The sequence below is a fragment of the Lycium ferocissimum genome, chromosome 4, assembly GCF_029784015.1.
Source record: "Lycium ferocissimum isolate CSIRO_LF1 chromosome 4, AGI_CSIRO_Lferr_CH_V1, whole genome shotgun sequence".
Taxonomy (NCBI): Eukaryota; Viridiplantae; Streptophyta; class Magnoliopsida; order Solanales; family Solanaceae; genus Lycium; species Lycium ferocissimum.
In genome coordinates, this window is record NC_081345.1 from 32446811 (window position 1) to 32463901 (window position 17091).

The window sequence follows — 17091 nt, forward strand, 5'->3', positions numbered from 1 at the left end:
ATATCTCCCATTCCACCCAAGAAAGAAAAAAGAAATACATCAACCAGTCCCCATTCTCCTACCGGATATTCTTCTGCAAACAGAAACAAAAAGTAAGGACATAACATGGCTATATCTCCATGTATTTGGCTTAAGAAAAACTCCATATTAACAACATACGTCTCAATCCCCAACAACTTGGGGTCGGCTATATGTATCCTCCTAGCTATATCGCTTCATTTAAGTCCGTCTAAGTCGGACTACAAATTAACAGAAAAGAAAAAGGAAACAAATTTATATAAGACTCAAAGTGGTCGAGCCTACGCATGGCTACTTAATTAAAGGGGCTGATCTAGTAGTATAACTGTGGATCCATTTGAGCCCATTACTTTCTGCCTAGACCTGGATTTGTCTGCTTAAAATCCACTGAAATTGCTGAAAATATTGAACGACGAACCCATAACTCAAACAAGATGATGGTTCAGTGGTTGAAACCCGAGTCGTGAGCCCATAAAATTAAAATCCTGGACCTGTCTTTGCTTAATTAGACTCTGAGCAAGTAGATACTAAGTTCAGCAGCTCCATCACAATCAGGGTTCATCATGTAGAATGCCTCTGAATCTCTAGACCCCACAACTCTCTCAAACTTAGCCCTCATGTACATCATATCCCCTGAATCACCTTCACCACTCTCTTCTGAATTCCCTGGCAAAACACCAGCACCCGTAGAGATAGGCTCCACAGCTTTCAGAATCTGCAATTCTTTCGGACCACATTCCCTTGTTGTTGCAAAGCCACACTTCTTGCCATTGCAACAAGTCCTCCACAGAGGCTCATCTATGAGTCTAGTTGATTTCTTCTCGTCTGCCTTGTCACATTCCAATGCAATCCTAACCAAGCCCGATTCCATTTCGTGGACTAATCCACTTATGGGAGCTGCTAGTTCTACCAAGAAGGCTGGTTGTGAATTGGGATCTTTCTGAAATGCAAAATGTACATGCCCATGCTTGTGTCCGAAAAGGGTACCTATAACTTTGGTTCCTAAGCCTTGTTGGGAATTTCCTCTGTTTCTACCAAGTGATGTTAGTACTGATTTCAGCCTGGCCACTGCTTTCCTCTTTGCTGAAGCTGATTCTTGATTTATCTTCTTGTCCTGTGTCTTGTCTTCATGAGTAGTGTTTAAGGAAGAAGATTTGGAGGTTGAGAGTTCTGGAAGTTTCAAAGTAGATAACTTTATGTTGTCTGATTTTCCATCTTCAGTGTTGTTTGTGTTTGAGACTTCTGGGGGTTTCAAAGGAGACAACTTTGTGTTGTCTGTTTTTCTATCTTCAGTGTTGGTTGTGTTTGAGGAGGCTTTAAGGGATGGATCTTTTGCTACTTCTTCTTCTTGTTCTTCATTGCTGACTTTAGTTGTCCAGTTGAACTGTTTCTTGGAGGACAAATCTTGGAAACTCTTTGCCATGCTTGTCTTCATGTGAGAAAGTAAAGCAAAGTAGGCCGCACCTTTAAAGTGTTGTTGGGTAGGAGAATGATTTTTTTTTTTTTTTTTTTGCTAATTTGTTTTGCTTCTAGTAGTACACTGTCAGAGTTCAAGAACCTGATAAATAGATAAGATAAGCTAACCCCCCAACTATCATGGGAACTGGGAGTAAGGACAGGTTTGAGGTAAGAAATACTCCCAGAATAATGTTTTGAATAAAAGGAATCTCAAACATAGGATAGTGTTATTTCACTTTCTTGTGGGGTATATGGTGTGAAAAACAATGGCTTTGACTGGGTCTTTCTTGTCTCAACCCAAACACAGATGAAAAAAAGGGAGGTGGTCACAAAGTTGCTGAGAACCAAAGAACCATTGATATTTAATTACAGTAGACATCCTCAACATAACATTCTGCTTGATGTCTTTTATGATGACACTGCAAATTATACCCAGAGGACCAGATCCAATGATGATGTTGGGCTTAGTTCAACAATCACTTAGATTCTCTACTCAAGACACAATTATTTGTAATATATAAACAAAGCCACAAAGCTGACCATGAAAATTCAGTCTCTCTCTTTCTTATCCTCTTTCATTGAAAAAGTGATCATGGGCCTAAAGTAAACAGAAGAGCCATTTTCCATTCAAATTTCCGGAAAGGGAAATAAAGGAATTGTACCAGCAACAAATAGTGGTGATCTGGTGGATCCAAGTAAACAAGGAATGCCCATTTAAGCAAATTTACAATGACCCCTATAGCCGTAGCCACTAAGCTCAGTCATCATTCTTTCCCACTAGCTCAGTGTTATGGCCATTTTTTATTTGGGTAAAATACAACTTTCCTCCCAGTGGTTTGAGTGTCAAGACTATTTTTAATTTGGGCAAATTGGAAAGAGACACATCCAAATAAATCCATCACATTGGTTCCTCCACAAGTGTGAGTAGAGCTGTCAATATGGGCTTGGCCAGCGAGGCCGGCCCAACTCAACCCTTTATTTAAGTAGAGTTAGGCTAAAATTTCTTTGGCCCATATAGAAATAAGGCTCAAAAGCCCAGCTTCTCTTAGCCCGCCGGCCTCAAGGATTGAGCTGAGGCCAGCCCTTGAGGTCAGAAAAAAATAATAAATTAATTAATTTAAAAAAAAATATAAGTAAATTAAATAAAAAAATAAAAAGTAATGAGAAAAAAGAATATACTTACTACAAAGTAGTAATTAGAAAATGGAGTAATACTTTTTAGTCTTAGAATTTATATTATAGTTAATTTCTTTTGAATGTGATCTAAATTAGTGATTAAAAATAATAATTTATATTTGTTCTTTTGAATTTTTTCTTCTATGATATGAATTAACGCAAGAATGGGTGATGGAAGATTCTATTTTACAAAAATTTTATGTTCAAATTATGCCAAAATTCACTTAGAAAATGTTATTTCGAAAGACAAAAAAATTTAAAGGGCTTGCCTCACAGCCCTAACCGATTAGGCTGGGTTCAGGTAACCCAATTTTGCAAGCCCTTCCATTAAAAGGGCCGGCCCATCCTAACCCATTTAATTCTTTAGCCCTTTAGGGTTGGGCTGGGCCAGCCCATTTTGACACCTCTAGGTGTGAGCTAATGGCCATTGTAGTGACAATGACAACTTTAGGACAAACACAGACAAGAGACTTTAGAGGAAATTCTGAAGCAAATTCTTACTTATTTACAGAATATATGAACATAATGCATCCGAGTACAAACTGAACTAGAGCCCTCACAAGCAGACACATGCACCAGGGGCCTTTTGTACACAATACAAGAGAGATCCTGCTACTAAAACAGACTAAAGATGCTAGTAAAGATGCTTTTTTCCTACAGAACAACAGAGTGAAGTTAGCTATTCAAGGTTTGCTCCGCTTCTGAATCTTGCTGCTTGGGGGGACCTGTCACACCGCCATTCATCCTTGCACGCGCCTCAGCAAACATCCTCTGTTGCTCAGCTAATGCTTCTTCTTCAGTCATTTCAGCTCCATTACTGCACTTTCCAGCTCTTACAGTGTCCTATAGTAGAAAAATACAGCATGAGGCAGTACAGATAGAAATTATCGCACTTTGAAATCACTTCAGATGGTTTAGCTACATGTTGTGGAGACAAGAGGAGGAGAAACTGACTAGGAGGAAAAAAAAATGAAAAGAAACCGGTAAGATGAGACCTCTATGAGAAATAGAAAGAGATGGTAGCTCAATGGATGATACATATTCAACAGCGAAGCTGATATAACAGGTCATCCAGATGTTACACTAAAGTAAGACGACAAAGAAAAGAGAACTTACCATGGTCTCTAGCTTGTGTTGTTCATATGCAGCATATACTTCTTCAATATACTCCCCAAAACCAAGAACCTGCGAGATCATCACTTAATATAAACTGCCATTGGCAAACACAATGCAAGAAATTTATTTTCCATTCACAATTCAAAGCAAGGATATCATATAAAATTCACTAGCAGATAATATCAATAGGTTAACATGGAAAGGACAATACATGATTCAAATGTCTGGTTGGTATTTATTAAGGTAGGAAAAAAAAAAGATTTCTCGATGATCAGTGATGAAAATAAATTGTTTTCCTGTTATATAACATAGTTTAAAGCTGGTTCCTTGAGACGCAGACATCAGTCAAAATCATAAAGAGTATTTGCATTGGTCATTGATAACACCTGACATCACTTCTGGGGCATTAGAGAACAGACTTCATAGTCAAGAAGCAAATAGTTTGTTATCCTTATGGGCCTAGCTTTAGCTTAGAGGAAAACTAGAGTATGAACTGACCTTTTCATTTTGGAGTAAACTGATAAATCGTACAGTATGAATTGCCAGCAGAGAATTGGAAAACAGAACTAACTTGAAGCAGATAAACATAGAAGCAATATTACAGGATCAGATCAAGCACCTGTAAAGCCTTGAGTACATGTTCTGGTGCAATTGTTCGTTTCTCTTCTCTATTACAAACTTCATTGGATTCTGATGAGATAAGATTAATGAACTCTGCAGGACACACAAAAGTCACAAATACTTAGTTAATGAGAAAGAGGGACGAACCATAAGAAATTAATTTAAATAATAATGAAGCTAATTTAAGTACTCGTGTCTAGTAGAAGGCTAGAAGCTATAATTTTTCTATTTACTTAATATAATTAGAAAGATGATATTCAACTATCCATAGAGGGAGAACAGGAACAGACGATAGATTAACCATGTTCAAATAGCAAAGACACATCACCAGCCAGAACATCTATGGAAATAGCAGCTCAGCACCAATACTGAACAATAATCATAGTCGTCATGATAACTTAGCTGAAGTCAAAAAATTAAATTGGACGAATAAAAATCAACTCACCTACACAACATTCAATCAGAAGATCCTGAGTATCTCGGGCTACACGAACATCTGGTGGCAACATTTCTTTAATAATTTTTGTCATTGTTGCTGAGAAGAGATACAATGGTCAGTATAGCCAATCAAATAGCAAATTTGCTAAAACAAAATGAGCTTCAGAGCTTCAAATAGCAAATTTCAATGTCATTGTTCAGTATTGGAATCATCAAGCTCATCATTCTATGTCACAGATCTTTTCTCAATAAGAAGCAGCTTTTTTTTTTTTTTTTAATCGCTGATGAGATGGACTGATGTTACTCTGGCTATTGATATGCAATGTGATGGGAACTTAAGAAATTTCACACCAAATATCCTACTATGTAAACTTTAGACAGCACAGCGAATCAAGCTATTAGCTAACTGAAATTGATTTTAAAATTTAGGAGGTTGTGCACTGCTCGCTCAAACATTTTTTTTCGACTTAAAAACTCAACCGTGAGACAAGACAATTGACGACCACCCCGCTAATTAGGGCATCTTTTGGACAACCGATGAGGAAAAAAATACTGCATCCTGCAAATGAAGCCACATCAGGGATGGTGACTAACACACCTTGTCCTGGCTAATATATAAGAAAAGCTTTAATATTTTTTAAAGAATAATAAATTAAGCTAAAATACAATTTTCAACACTAAATATCATAAGAAACTCGTTCAATTTGGTGCAAAGCAATCCAAACAATAATTAAGTCTAGATATGTTGGCTACAAATTAATACTTTCAAGTGCCAGCCATCACTTGTTTTTTATGACAAGGGAACCTGCAGCGGTAAACCGCACTAGACAAGCCCTGTGCGACGAGCTTGACTGAGAAATCATGCAGGGAGTTTTGAACCTAATACCCCCCATTTTGGGAGATCCCCCGCTCAACCAACTCAGCCACCCTTACAGGTAAGTGTCAACCATCACCTAGAAGAGATATTTTCACATTTTCATTACTCCAATCACTCAAAAATCGATTTTTACCCTCTTCAAACATTTAAAAAACGCATCTTCTCCAATTCTGGAGAAAAGGTCCCCCTCCCTTGCCTCATGAAAAAGTTCCAAAAGCATGCCACTTAATTGACATTTAATTACCCTAAACTCTACCTCAGAAGTAATTAATCATCACTCTAAGCTTATTATCTGTTCATCCCCTAAAAAATCTCGTAGCTAGGTCAACTAAATAAGAAAGGAGTAACAAGAGGAAAATACACCCCAAAGAAAAAAGGAAAAATTTCAGAAATATACAAGTTGGTCACTATACAAACATATTCAGACATCTACAGACATATACACACATATACAGACACTTATACCAACATATACAAACATATAAGAAGGCAGAGAGAGAGCGCGAGAGAGAGAGAAAAGTTTGGGTCATTTTTTGTAAGAATTAAAAAAATGGGTCAATTTTGGTAGCATTGTTGCCCCAATTAACATACAGTGTAATTTTCTCAAGAAAAAAACTGCAACACAAATTAATAATCCGAAATTTGCAGTACACGAACGGCAAGACAACATAGTACAAAGGAAAACGAGGCAAGGATAAGAAGAAACCTTTGGGAAGTGAAGCATCTTCCTTTGTTTTACCAACTATGTCCATAGCTTCCATTTTAACCCTTCAAAAAAACAAAATTATCAGGAATTCAAATTCAACAATCAAAAGCTTAGACATGTAAACAAAATTAAAAATAACAAATTCGGACATAGAATCTTTAAGTCTGTTGAAAAATAATTTACATAATAGTATAAGTCACAATAATTAACAATTTAAAATAGGTTCCCTTTAAAATATTTAAAGGACATACAAATAAATCGGGTCAAAGTTTTCTTATTTGACTCTCGAGATCACATAAATTGGGACGGAGGGAGGGAGTAATTAACATATAAAAAAGAAAGATCTAGAGCTTTGAAAAAACAAAATTAACAAATTCTTAAAAATAAGATCATAAATCCTTCAATTTTGCAGGAAAAACAAAAAGGAAAAGATCTAGAGCTACGAAGATAGAACAAATAAAATTATACTGACCTTACGAGGAGAAAATCGAGAATCTAGAAAATTGAAGGGGCGAAATTGGAATTAAACAAACTTAGGGGCAATTCAGCCGATTGGAAAAGATAGAAAAGATACGGAAGTAGGTGATCGGAGTCGCAAACGGTGGTTGTTCATGGTGCATATAGAACAAGGGAAGTGGTCTAGGGCTAATTTTCTGCAAAGCGCGTTGAACAGATGGATTCACCACGCGCATATAGTGACGTGTGGCTCACGAAGGAATAGGTCGTGAATGTTAAGTGAGGAGTGGTTTGCACGTAGAGGTTAAGAGTGTGGGAATGTGTGAGAAGATAAATATAGTAATATATTATGTTGTTGTTATATAGTACGTCAAAATTCGTCTTTTAAGGCAAGTGATGTGATTTGATGAATTGGCAATGGGAGCGAAAGGAACGGAAGGGAGAGTTACCGATTCTAATGGATCTGCTAATTGAGGCCTAACTCCGGAGGGGAAAGGGCCATTCGCACAAATGGGCCTACTTCGGATTGGTCTTTAATTTTTGGGCAATTCGCAGGAACGTCCTTATTTTAGGATGGTTTTTAATTTTTGTCGCTCAATAAAATCTTTAACTTTTGTTCTTTGCTAAAAATTCTTTAGTTTCGAATTTGAATCTCTGCTCAGTCAAAAATAAAAAAAATTATAAGATAGAGTTTGAATTCGCAAGGCATAATTTTGCCTTCAAAACTCTGCCTGCAGGGAGAGTTTTGCACCAAAATTCTGCCTGCAGGTAGACTTTTGCATGCAAAAATCTACCTTGCGAATCCAAACCTGTCCATTTTTTTTTTAACTGAGATGGGATTCGAATCCAGAACCTTGAGGTATTAGGCGAAGGGCAAAAATTAAAGACCACCAATTTGAGGGGCAAAAATTAACGACCAGTGCTTTTGAAGGGCAATCCGTGAAAAAAAAAAAAAAATTGGCCCTCAAATTTGTGGTCTTTAACTTTTTCCCTTCATTACTTTTGGTGTGGTATAATTTAGATTTTGAAAGACATAATTTACGTTTAACTTCAACATATGAATCATAATATTACACAAATCATGTCGGACAAGATAAAACTTTCAAAACTCAACATAATCTGAAAAATACTACAGAACTTATGCGCATAACTTAATTCTTACAAAATTTGTTAAGCGAGGCAAAATTTAAATTTCCGAAGATAAAATTGATACAAAAATTATGCTTTGTGAAGTAGGTTTGGATATTTTTATTAAATAAGTAGCAGGGACAAAAACTACAGAGCACATATATGAGGGATAAAAATTAAAGACCAGTGTGTTTGAAGGCCAATCCACGCAAAAAAATGATGCACAAAATCCGACATATTTGCCTTATCTATTACGTTCAAACTTTAAATAATTTGAAAACAAGCAAACTCAACAAAAAATGTAGTCCGAAACCTGGCGAACGACTTTACTATAGTATAGGTCGGATGTTTCCATGAGCAGTAAGCAGCAGATCTCCCCTTATTTTGGGAAAGCTGGTGGCCGCGTGTGAATTCTTTCAAGGCAAAGGGCGGCCTGATTCGACATTGTTGTTTACTCTGATCCGGTCGAGGTGGTTTTCGTTTACCAGCACGTAGGTGGTCTAAATTCCTATGACCTCAACATTTATGTTAAATTAGCCTATTCATGTGTGTACTAATTGAAGTATTTTAAGAGATTAGGAAATGAACTAAAGTATTCATGCTTTCTCAGTAGGAGGAAAAAAAATGCAAAAATCCTCTTTTACCTATAACATAATTTTAGGGCTGGCAAAAATGGCCCAAGCCCATTTGACCCGCCCAATCCGCCCTACATCTCACAGTTTGGGCTGAGCATAATTTTCTGACGGGCTGATTTGGGCTTAGCCCATCTTGACCCGCGAAATAAAGTAGCCCAAACGTAACCCGTGAAGTAGCCCAAATACAACCCGTGACAAATTTTAACCGTTGCTGTGTCGTGAACAATATTGATTGATTAGTAAGCAAATTAGGCCAGCAAAATGGAAGTCATCATTGTTTATTCTATTTGAAGCCCTTTTTTAAGTGAAAAACAAAACAAAAAAATGATTGAATAAAGTAATATGTCAATTGTCCAAAAACAAAGCGTTTGTCCACGTATCAACCTTGTATCATTGTGTGAGAACTTGTACAATTGTGAAGACACTTCTATTGCATTCTTTTAACTTAAATGGTAACATAAAGTAAAACCTATATATACCTATTTTTCTTTCCTTAAAAATGAAATCAAAGGCAAAAATGTCCGACACAAAAGAGTGAAGAACACAAATATTTCCAAAGGCAGTAAATGTTCTGGTTAAGAATACTTGAGTATTCATTAAATTGCAAGAAAATGAAAAAGAAAAGAAAAATTCTATTTAATACATTTTTTCATTCAGATGTTAGTAATAAAACACTCAGTTTAAAAAAAAAAAATTGAATGCTCTCTTAGTTGAAGTGACAATGTAAGTACCACTGCAATCTGGTAAAATCAGATAATTTATATGATTATGGTGAATTTCTGGGTTTAATTTATAAGAAAAGAAAAAAATGAAAAGAAAATATCCTGAAAAAATCGCAATTCATGTTTTGGTGACGCAATTTTTTGAGAATAAGTTATAAGATTTACAAACTAGTTAAATAAATAGTTTGAAAAATCGTAAATGAGAAGATAGAATTTGTATTATTGATTAGTAATAAATAAGGTTGATGAGGATGTTTATTAATATCTTCGAAAGAAAAAAATGTTGGGCCAAGTTGGGCGGGTTGAGTTATAACCCATTATTTAGCCTATGTTGACCCAACCCATCTTACCCAAACAACTTTGGGTAGGGTTGGGCGTTGACTCATTTTTTTATTCAACCCATCTTGACCCGCCCAATTTCAGCCCAAACCGCCCATTTGCCACCTCTAATAATTTAACAGAAGTCTTGTTAGAATGTTTATCAAGTAAAGAAAAAATTATATGAAAAAACCATAATATTAAACTATTTTTAAATTTTTATGTGTCTCCAAATTCACACAATTCAATAACAAATAAAAAACAAAATAATAAATGTATCTTAGATGGCAAATCATTTTGAAAGGAATTTTTTTTTTACTTTTCTTTTAGTTTAATATTTATTGAAAATTTGAAATTGACACTTTAGATCCGCAAAGATCGTATCTTGTAAATTAAAATTCTTTCTTTCTTTTTATCTTTCGTTTTGTATTTTTAATGACTTACAATTAGATTTCTTAATTAAATAATGAGAATTAACCAATTTATCTTTTATCGGTCTTTTTTTTTTCATCGCAATATGTTTCTCTCAATTATTCTATTCTTGGCTATGAATAATCATTGACTTTTTCTTATCAAAATATTGGATATTTTGATAGATTTTTTCGTTTGAAAATTGGAAAACATTTATTATTTAAAGCGGTTGTTTCAATTATTCATTACAAGGAGACACTAGATTTCAAATTTGACCAATTTAGATATCAGAAAATAGTATTCTGAATTTATTTATTCAGAGTGAATTATTAGCTTATTAGTTATTTCTGTATTTTTTCTAGATTCGAAGGCTAACCACAAAATCACAAAAAAGAAATCATAAGTTCAATACTATGTGTAAAACTAATAATAAGATAAATAGCTATGAGATGTACATAAGATGTGTAGTACTCCCTCCGGATAAAAAAGAGTGTCCACTTAGCCATTTACACACCTCTTAAGAATTAAGAAAATACTAACTCCTAGACAAAAATAGGTAATTTGACTAAATTGCCCCTAATTAAATAGACATTGAGATTTGATCACATAGCACTTAATAGGGGCAAATCTGAAAAAATAAGGTTAATTCTTTCTTGATTTGATAAGTGAACACTCTTTTTGACCCAAAAAAAAAAAAAGACTAAGTAGACACTTTTTTTTATCCGGAGGGATTACAAAATAACTATGAGAAAAATAAGATAAATACTAATCTAAAAGAGTCCTAACAAGTGAAAGGAGAAATAAAGATAAATGCTAATCTAAGAGTCCTAATTAATGGTAATGATTGAGAAATGAATCACTTTGTATTAGGTTAATATTGATTTTTTGGTTCGATAAAATAAAATAGAAAAAACAATTAAAAGAAATATGGGCCACTAAAAGCATAGACTAAACTGTATATTTGAGAAAACCATAAAGTCATCACTTTCTTTGCTTCCTCCCATTTTTGGTTTTAAATATCAAATCTCACATACATATATAATCTTGTAGACAGAAGCGAATTCAGGATTTCAAAAGAATAAGTTCACTTTGAAATTTTGTTAAAAAAAGCGCAAAAATGCATTTAGTAGGGTTCAATCCCACAACCTTAAGGATTAAACCCAACATTTAACCAGTACTTCACTCAGTCTAGTTTGACCATGTGTTCCTTCAGTTAATAGTAAATATATTTTAAGGATTATATACATAATATACAAAGTTTAGTCGAGTGACCATGTATGTGTTCACGTGACCCATTTTTGATGCATACATTCACCCACATTTAATTTGATAAAACTACTTAAATGTAGCTAGTTTAAAATCAACAACTTGTAACACCAGTTCGTATGATAATCTTTTTTTTGTTTCCCCATATATCATTTTCGCCTCTGCCAATCCACTGGACTAATTACCCTTTCTGAAACAAAATATCAAATATATGATTAGCTGACGCATTTAATATGGAGGGCTAAAGAAGTAAATTAGTAATCGACCTATAGTCACCGCAGGTTTGTCTATATTTACCAGACAGCTGCTCTCCCCAAGATTACACACAATGCCGCACGGTAGCAAAATAGAGAGAAGTGGGTCACAGTTTCATCTGCACTTATCCTCTGGTTTTATGTCCTCTCTCTAGTCAACTTTCAGTATTTTCGGTAGATTTTTGCTACTAAATCTATACATAAGTACATAGCATATATATACTGTATGTATTAATATTTACTAAGGTCTATGTACAATCTACCTTCACCATACTCCACTTGTGAGATTATACTGGATATGTTGTTATTGTTGTTACATTCACAAACTTCTATTCTGAGTTTGGTGAGATCTGTGTATACATATTATACTAGTATGATTTATGAGCAATGTCCGGCAGATTGTATTTTGAATATGTGGAAATCAGATCTGTGATGACACGGCATACCTGAGAACTTTGATTATCTGGAGAAGTTTCTCGTGGATGTTGTTAGAGACGGATTCTAGATTTAAACTTTATGGGTTACATCTTTAATGTTTTTATGATTGAACTACCTACTATTTGTTGTAACTTTAATGAATTTTTATATATAAATTTATAAAGTCACTAGACTCAGATGAATCCGGTGATATAAGGCTTCATACACCTCTAGATATTGTTTGAGTATTTGATGCATCATTTTGCATTGTACATATATTGCCTTGTTTTCATCATCATCATCATCGTCTGTTTGGTTTTTGTGTTTGTGGTTGAGGACACTGGAGGCAGCGGTTCATCGATCTGTTCCCTGAACGCTGATATGACAGCAAGAGAATCGGTCGATAAACCTCTGCATCCAGCGCTTAACCCCAGTAATTGGTCTATTAATCCTCCTTCTCCAAAGTGTTGGAAGTATTTCCTATCATGTTTTTTTTTTCTCGCTTTCTTGTCAAAATGTGAAGTACTAGAATATTTTTGTGAATCTGATGCTTTGGGCTGTCTTTTCTTGAATAATCTTGCCCTTAATTTGTACACTGCTATAACACTTGCTTTACATATTCAGGTTAACTCTCATGGTACTTGTTCTGATTGACATGGGAATTTTCCTATTTTTCTTTCTTTGTATTTGTTGAATTTTCCTGTCAATCAAATTAATTCAGCTCTTTGATTCTATTTGCTTGGTACTTCCAATAATTAGCCCAATTGGTTATGTATGAAATTTCAGATGACAAATACAAAAATCAAATCCCTTTCACTATCCCTATTAGTTAGTCAAAAGAGTTATTCACTCTCTAGTGAGAAAAGTTGCAGTCAAAAGGAAGTTTTGAAAGTGGAAACATGTTCTCCAGTCATTACCTTAGGGAAGTAGCTCTCTTAGGCAAAGAAAGTTGTCAAGAAGTACCAGCTTGCCAGAGAATCTATGCAACACTTTTAGGCATCTGGCAGTACCTTTTGCCAAGCTACTAACCTAATCAAATTTTTTAATACATATTCTTTCTCAAAGATGTAGCATACTTTCATTTAGTTTGTACTAGAAAAAGTGTCACATGCTTATAATTAGAAGTAATTTAACTTCAAAATTCTCGTTTTAATCTTTATGAGATAATGTATATTCACCCAAATATCTAAAGCTTATTTCAATTTTTGTTTAAAAATTAAATTTCATGCCTCGTGAAATAGTGACTCAAATTGAGACGGAGTAGGTCAGATTCTTTTTTTTTTTTTTTTTTTCATAGAAACGATATGTAATGATTAAATACTAGTCATTCGTACAAAGCAGGAGGAAGCCTCATTGACAACCCATGTTGGGAAGTCAGACTTCATGAAGTAGTGATAAAGAAAACGCAGCTGATTCTATGGCTACATGTGTTAGCACGCCTACTTATATAGATAAAGGTTACATTTTTCAGGTGAAGTCTGAGATGCCAGCCATCCTCACAAATAGTAATCACATCCCAAGAAGTAGCTATTCTCCTATTTAGCACCGTCGATGAGTCTGACAATATTTGAATGTTCTTCCATCCTTGCTTCATCGCAATTTGGATTGTTTTCCGAATTGCTAACGCTTCAGCTATCACGGCTTTTCCAACAAAAGGAAGTGGACTACCATGGGCATGAAGCACCTGACCATTAGCCTTCAAAGCTACCACTCACTTTCCGAGTATTTGGAACCAAGTTGCATCAACATAAAGCAACATACTTTCTGAAGGAAAGGTCAGTGAAGTTGGGCTAGTCACAACATGTCACTCTTGACGCATAGGGCTTGCACTATTTATTTCACCTGTAAACTCCTTAAAATCGGATAAAGCTTTTGATAAAATTTCAGTATCACTCCACTATAAGGAACTAAATAAATAGTCTTTTCTAGCTTTCCAAATCATCCATAAAATAGATACTGACAATTGCAACAAAATATTTGTTTTTGGATATTTTTTAGTATCAGAATATAGTTTATGGCACCATGCAGGAAAATCTGAAATGGTGTGCAAGTCAGGCCAATGATCATGACTGCTTTTCCACACCTTAACAGATCTTGAACATTTTAAAAACATGTGCTCTAAAGTTTCAGGTTCCATAGCACAAACAGGGCAAGTCGAATCTACGGTCCTGAATCTTTTTGCAATAATATTTCTAACAGGTAAAGTATTTAAGACACATTTTCTTAAAAAGTGTTTCAATTTTTTTTTAATCTTTAAGGACCAGAGATGATTCCAGAGGGATTTAGGAAAACATTGAGAACTACTTTCTGATCGACTAGCCAAATTTCTGTCATTTGGTAAGACTAATTTTGCAAGATGATTACTAGATTTCACTTCATAGTTATCAGAATTTGTAAAGTGCCAAAGAGGTCTGTCATTACTTCCCCTCAGATATATGGGAATGGCTAGAATTGTATTGACATCATCCTCATTAAATAAAGGCCAAACCCATCGGTAGACATCTGTGGTCGTCCACTTCTTTCACTTGAGCACCTAAAGTGGACCTTGTTTCATTTAGACACCCCAGGTGGGCAATACCTGTTCCAGTTAGACAATTTTTGCACCAGATTTTTTAAATCCCAAGCGCGTGTATATCAGTTGTATCCTAAGTGGATTAAGTGACCAATTACATTGTGCCAGCTCATTTAAATTTTGCCAACTCAATTAATAATGTGCCAACTCATTTGCCAACTCAATTAATGATGTGCCAACTCATATGCCAACTCATTTTAATTGGCCACATCACTGCACACACGGGCAAATCAACTAAAGACCAAATTAGGGCTCAAAATTACCCATTTCCATATGCACACTTCAGATGCAAACGATCAGGCGATTTCTACGAAAATCGAGGTAAAGTTTTCGTCGATTTCGTTCAATATCTTCTCCATTTTCAGTTAATTCTTAGTTAATAATCACTCATAAGGTATTATTTTCATTTATTTGCAGATTTTAGTCTGAAAATCGACCCTTTGGACTTTGTTCGTTTCAACTTCATTTGCGACATTGGAGAAATTTAAGGTTCTACTGAACTTTTCTCGTGTTTGTATGCTATATTGTGTTTAAATTAGGGTGTTTTGGTACGAAACTGGTTGTTATCACTTTATTTGTTTACTAGGGTTTATTTGGGAATTTCAGTGTCAAAGTTAGGGTTTTTTTGGGTATTTCGTATTGCTTGTGTGTTGTGGGTTGTTGGGGAATAAAATGGACGACTATATTTTTACTTGTTTTCACCATGGGGGTACAGTTGTGGAAGACCCTGTAGTGGGTCCCACGTACAAAGGGGAATTAGAGGTCTTTGGTGCTGCTATCGATAAAGACCATTTTAGTCTTGTTGAGTTGGAAGCATACACTAAAGATCTTGGGTACACAAATGTCCTTGGATTCTACTGCAAAAAGGTTGATGATAGTGCCTTTGTTCAGCTTACTTCTGATAGACAATTACTAGGGCTTGTGAATGATTTAAAACATGGTGATGAGTTTGATGTGTTTGTGGTCCATGGCATTGATGAAGTGGATGAGTTGCCACAACCAATTGGTTTGTTGGTAGGGCCAGAGGGTGATGACTGTATTAATGACCCATGTGGCACTGATGAAGCTAGGGCAACACATGTGGGTGGAAGGGGTATAAATATTGATGTAAATGTTCCAGATGGGGCTGAAACATTTCCAAAGGAGGCTGAAACACCTCCAAAGGAGGCTGAAACATTTCCAACTCCAAATGTGGGTGAAACAGATCCAAATAGGGGTGAAACGGTCCTAATGGGGGTGAAACAGATCCAAATGGGGGTGAAACAAATTTGAATGGGGTGAAACGGTCGAGAATGGTCTTTGAAACGGATACGAATGGGGAAACGACAAATGGGGATCAATCGGATGTTGCTAGTAGTTAGAATCGATTTTTCGGATCTTGATGATTCGGATGTTGATGAAGAATTGAGAAACCTTAGAGCTGAAAGAGGAGTAAAAGGAACCCCGATCCTAGAAAGAAAAAAAATAACACGGAGGAAATACCATTAGGTGGTTTGGTGTTGATAGAGCTTTGAAGATATTGGTAGAAATAAGTACGCATAGGTATGTGGGAAGATTAGGTAGAGATGAGGATTATATTGACGGTTCGGATTGTGGTAGTGATGACGGTAATGATGAGTTAGATGCGTCTTGTAAGGGGTGTTGATACCGGCAAGAAGGAAGAGCACGAAAAGGTCGGGTATGATCCGGCTTGTGTAGTTGCTATTTTTGAACTTGGTATGGTTTTTGAAAATGAAAAAGTATTTAGGAAAGCATTGGCTGATTATACAATAGAATACAAAGCTAGTCTTAAGTTAAGGCCTAATCCACCTGGTAAAGTAAGGGCTCAGTGTAAGGGTAACAAACAGTGCAAGTGGTTGTGTTATGCTGCAACAAATAGAGATTACGAGTGACTTTATGATTAAGAGCTACCATCACGTACACAAGTGTACAACTTCTAACAAGAACAAAATGTGCAACACCAAATGGCTTCTGCTAGATTTAAGGATGAAATAATTAAGCGACCATCTTTGAGAATATGGGAAATACAAGACATGTGCGGGGATAAGTTAGGACTTTATGTTGGTAGGACAATTTGCTACGAGCTAAAATGCGGATACTAAGAGAGTCTATGGGTGATTGGAATTTAGAGTTTGCAAGATTGTGTGACTATTACGATATGATAAAACGGACAAATCCTGGTAGTTGTTTGGGTGAGGATGGACGAGAGAAAGTTGTCCGGGGAAGAATTTGTTTATGTACTTCTATGTCTGCTTGGATGCATTGAAGAAGGGGTGGATAGAAGGTTGTAGGAGAATAATAGGTTTTGATGGGTGTTTTCTAAAGGGTGCTTGTAAAGGTGAGCGCTAGTAGCGGTTGGCAAGAATGGAAACAATCGGATGTTTCCCCTACAGGCGGTTGTTGACTCGGAAACTAAGCATAGTTGGAGTTTTTTCATTAATTACTTGAAAGAGGATCTACGGTTGATGCTTGGAGAAGGTCTTCTTGTGATGGTAGACATGC

At 35.6% G+C, this 17091-nt stretch overlaps 2 protein-coding genes and 1 long non-coding RNA gene across 4 annotated transcripts; 1 reads left to right on the forward strand and 2 right to left on the reverse strand.

The window, feature by feature from the left end:
* Positions 1–289: 289 nt before the first annotated feature.
* LOC132052343 (protein MIZU-KUSSEI 1-like) lies at positions 290–2138 on the reverse strand. The gene has a single exon (XM_059443835.1). The coding sequence runs from the start codon at positions 1451–1453 to the stop codon at positions 524–526; it is 930 nt and encodes a 309-aa protein (XP_059299818.1). The 5' UTR covers positions 1454–2138; the 3' UTR covers positions 290–523.
* Positions 2139–3134: 996 nt separating this feature from the next.
* Positions 3135–7194, reverse strand: LOC132052344 (protein Dr1 homolog). 2 transcript variants are annotated; one of them, XM_059443837.1, is made up of 6 exons: positions 6888–7194; positions 6411–6472; positions 4835–4924; positions 4388–4482; positions 3769–3837; positions 3135–3495 (listed from the first exon to the last, which is right to left on the reverse strand). In XM_059443837.1, the coding sequence occupies exons 2-6, from the start codon at positions 6463–6465 to the stop codon at positions 3328–3330; spliced, it is 477 nt and encodes a 158-aa protein (XP_059299820.1). In that variant the 5' UTR covers positions 6466–6472; positions 6888–7194; the 3' UTR covers positions 3135–3327. The 2 variants fall into 2 exon arrangements, with proteins under 2 accessions (XP_059299820.1, XP_059299819.1); XM_059443836.1 differs by having other exon boundaries at positions 6883–7194.
* A 4429-nt stretch (positions 7195–11623) lies between these two features.
* LOC132052345 (uncharacterized) lies at positions 11624–13955 on the forward strand. The gene is made up of 2 exons (XR_009413977.1): positions 11624–11774; positions 13489–13955. It is a non-coding gene; the product is annotated as an uncharacterized LOC132052345 (long non-coding RNA).
* Positions 13956–17091: the final 3136 nt, after the last annotated feature.

Coding starts and splice junctions, on each gene's coding strand:
- LOC132052344 (XM_059443837.1), bottom strand. CDS start 6,465: ATGGAAGCTATGGACATAGTTGGTAAAACAAAGGAAGATGCTTCACTT. Junction 4,483..4,834: donor TCTGATTGAATGTTGTGTAG/GTGAGTTGATTT, acceptor TGTGTCCTGCAG/AGTTCATTAATCTTATCTCA. Junction 3,496..3,768: donor AACACAAGCTAGAGACCATG/GTAAGTTCTCTT, acceptor TTTCTACTATAG/GACACTGTAAGAGCTGGAAA.
- LOC132052343 (XM_059443835.1), bottom strand. CDS start 1,453: ATGAAGACAAGCATGGCAAAGAGTTTCCAAGATTTGTCCTCCAAGAAA.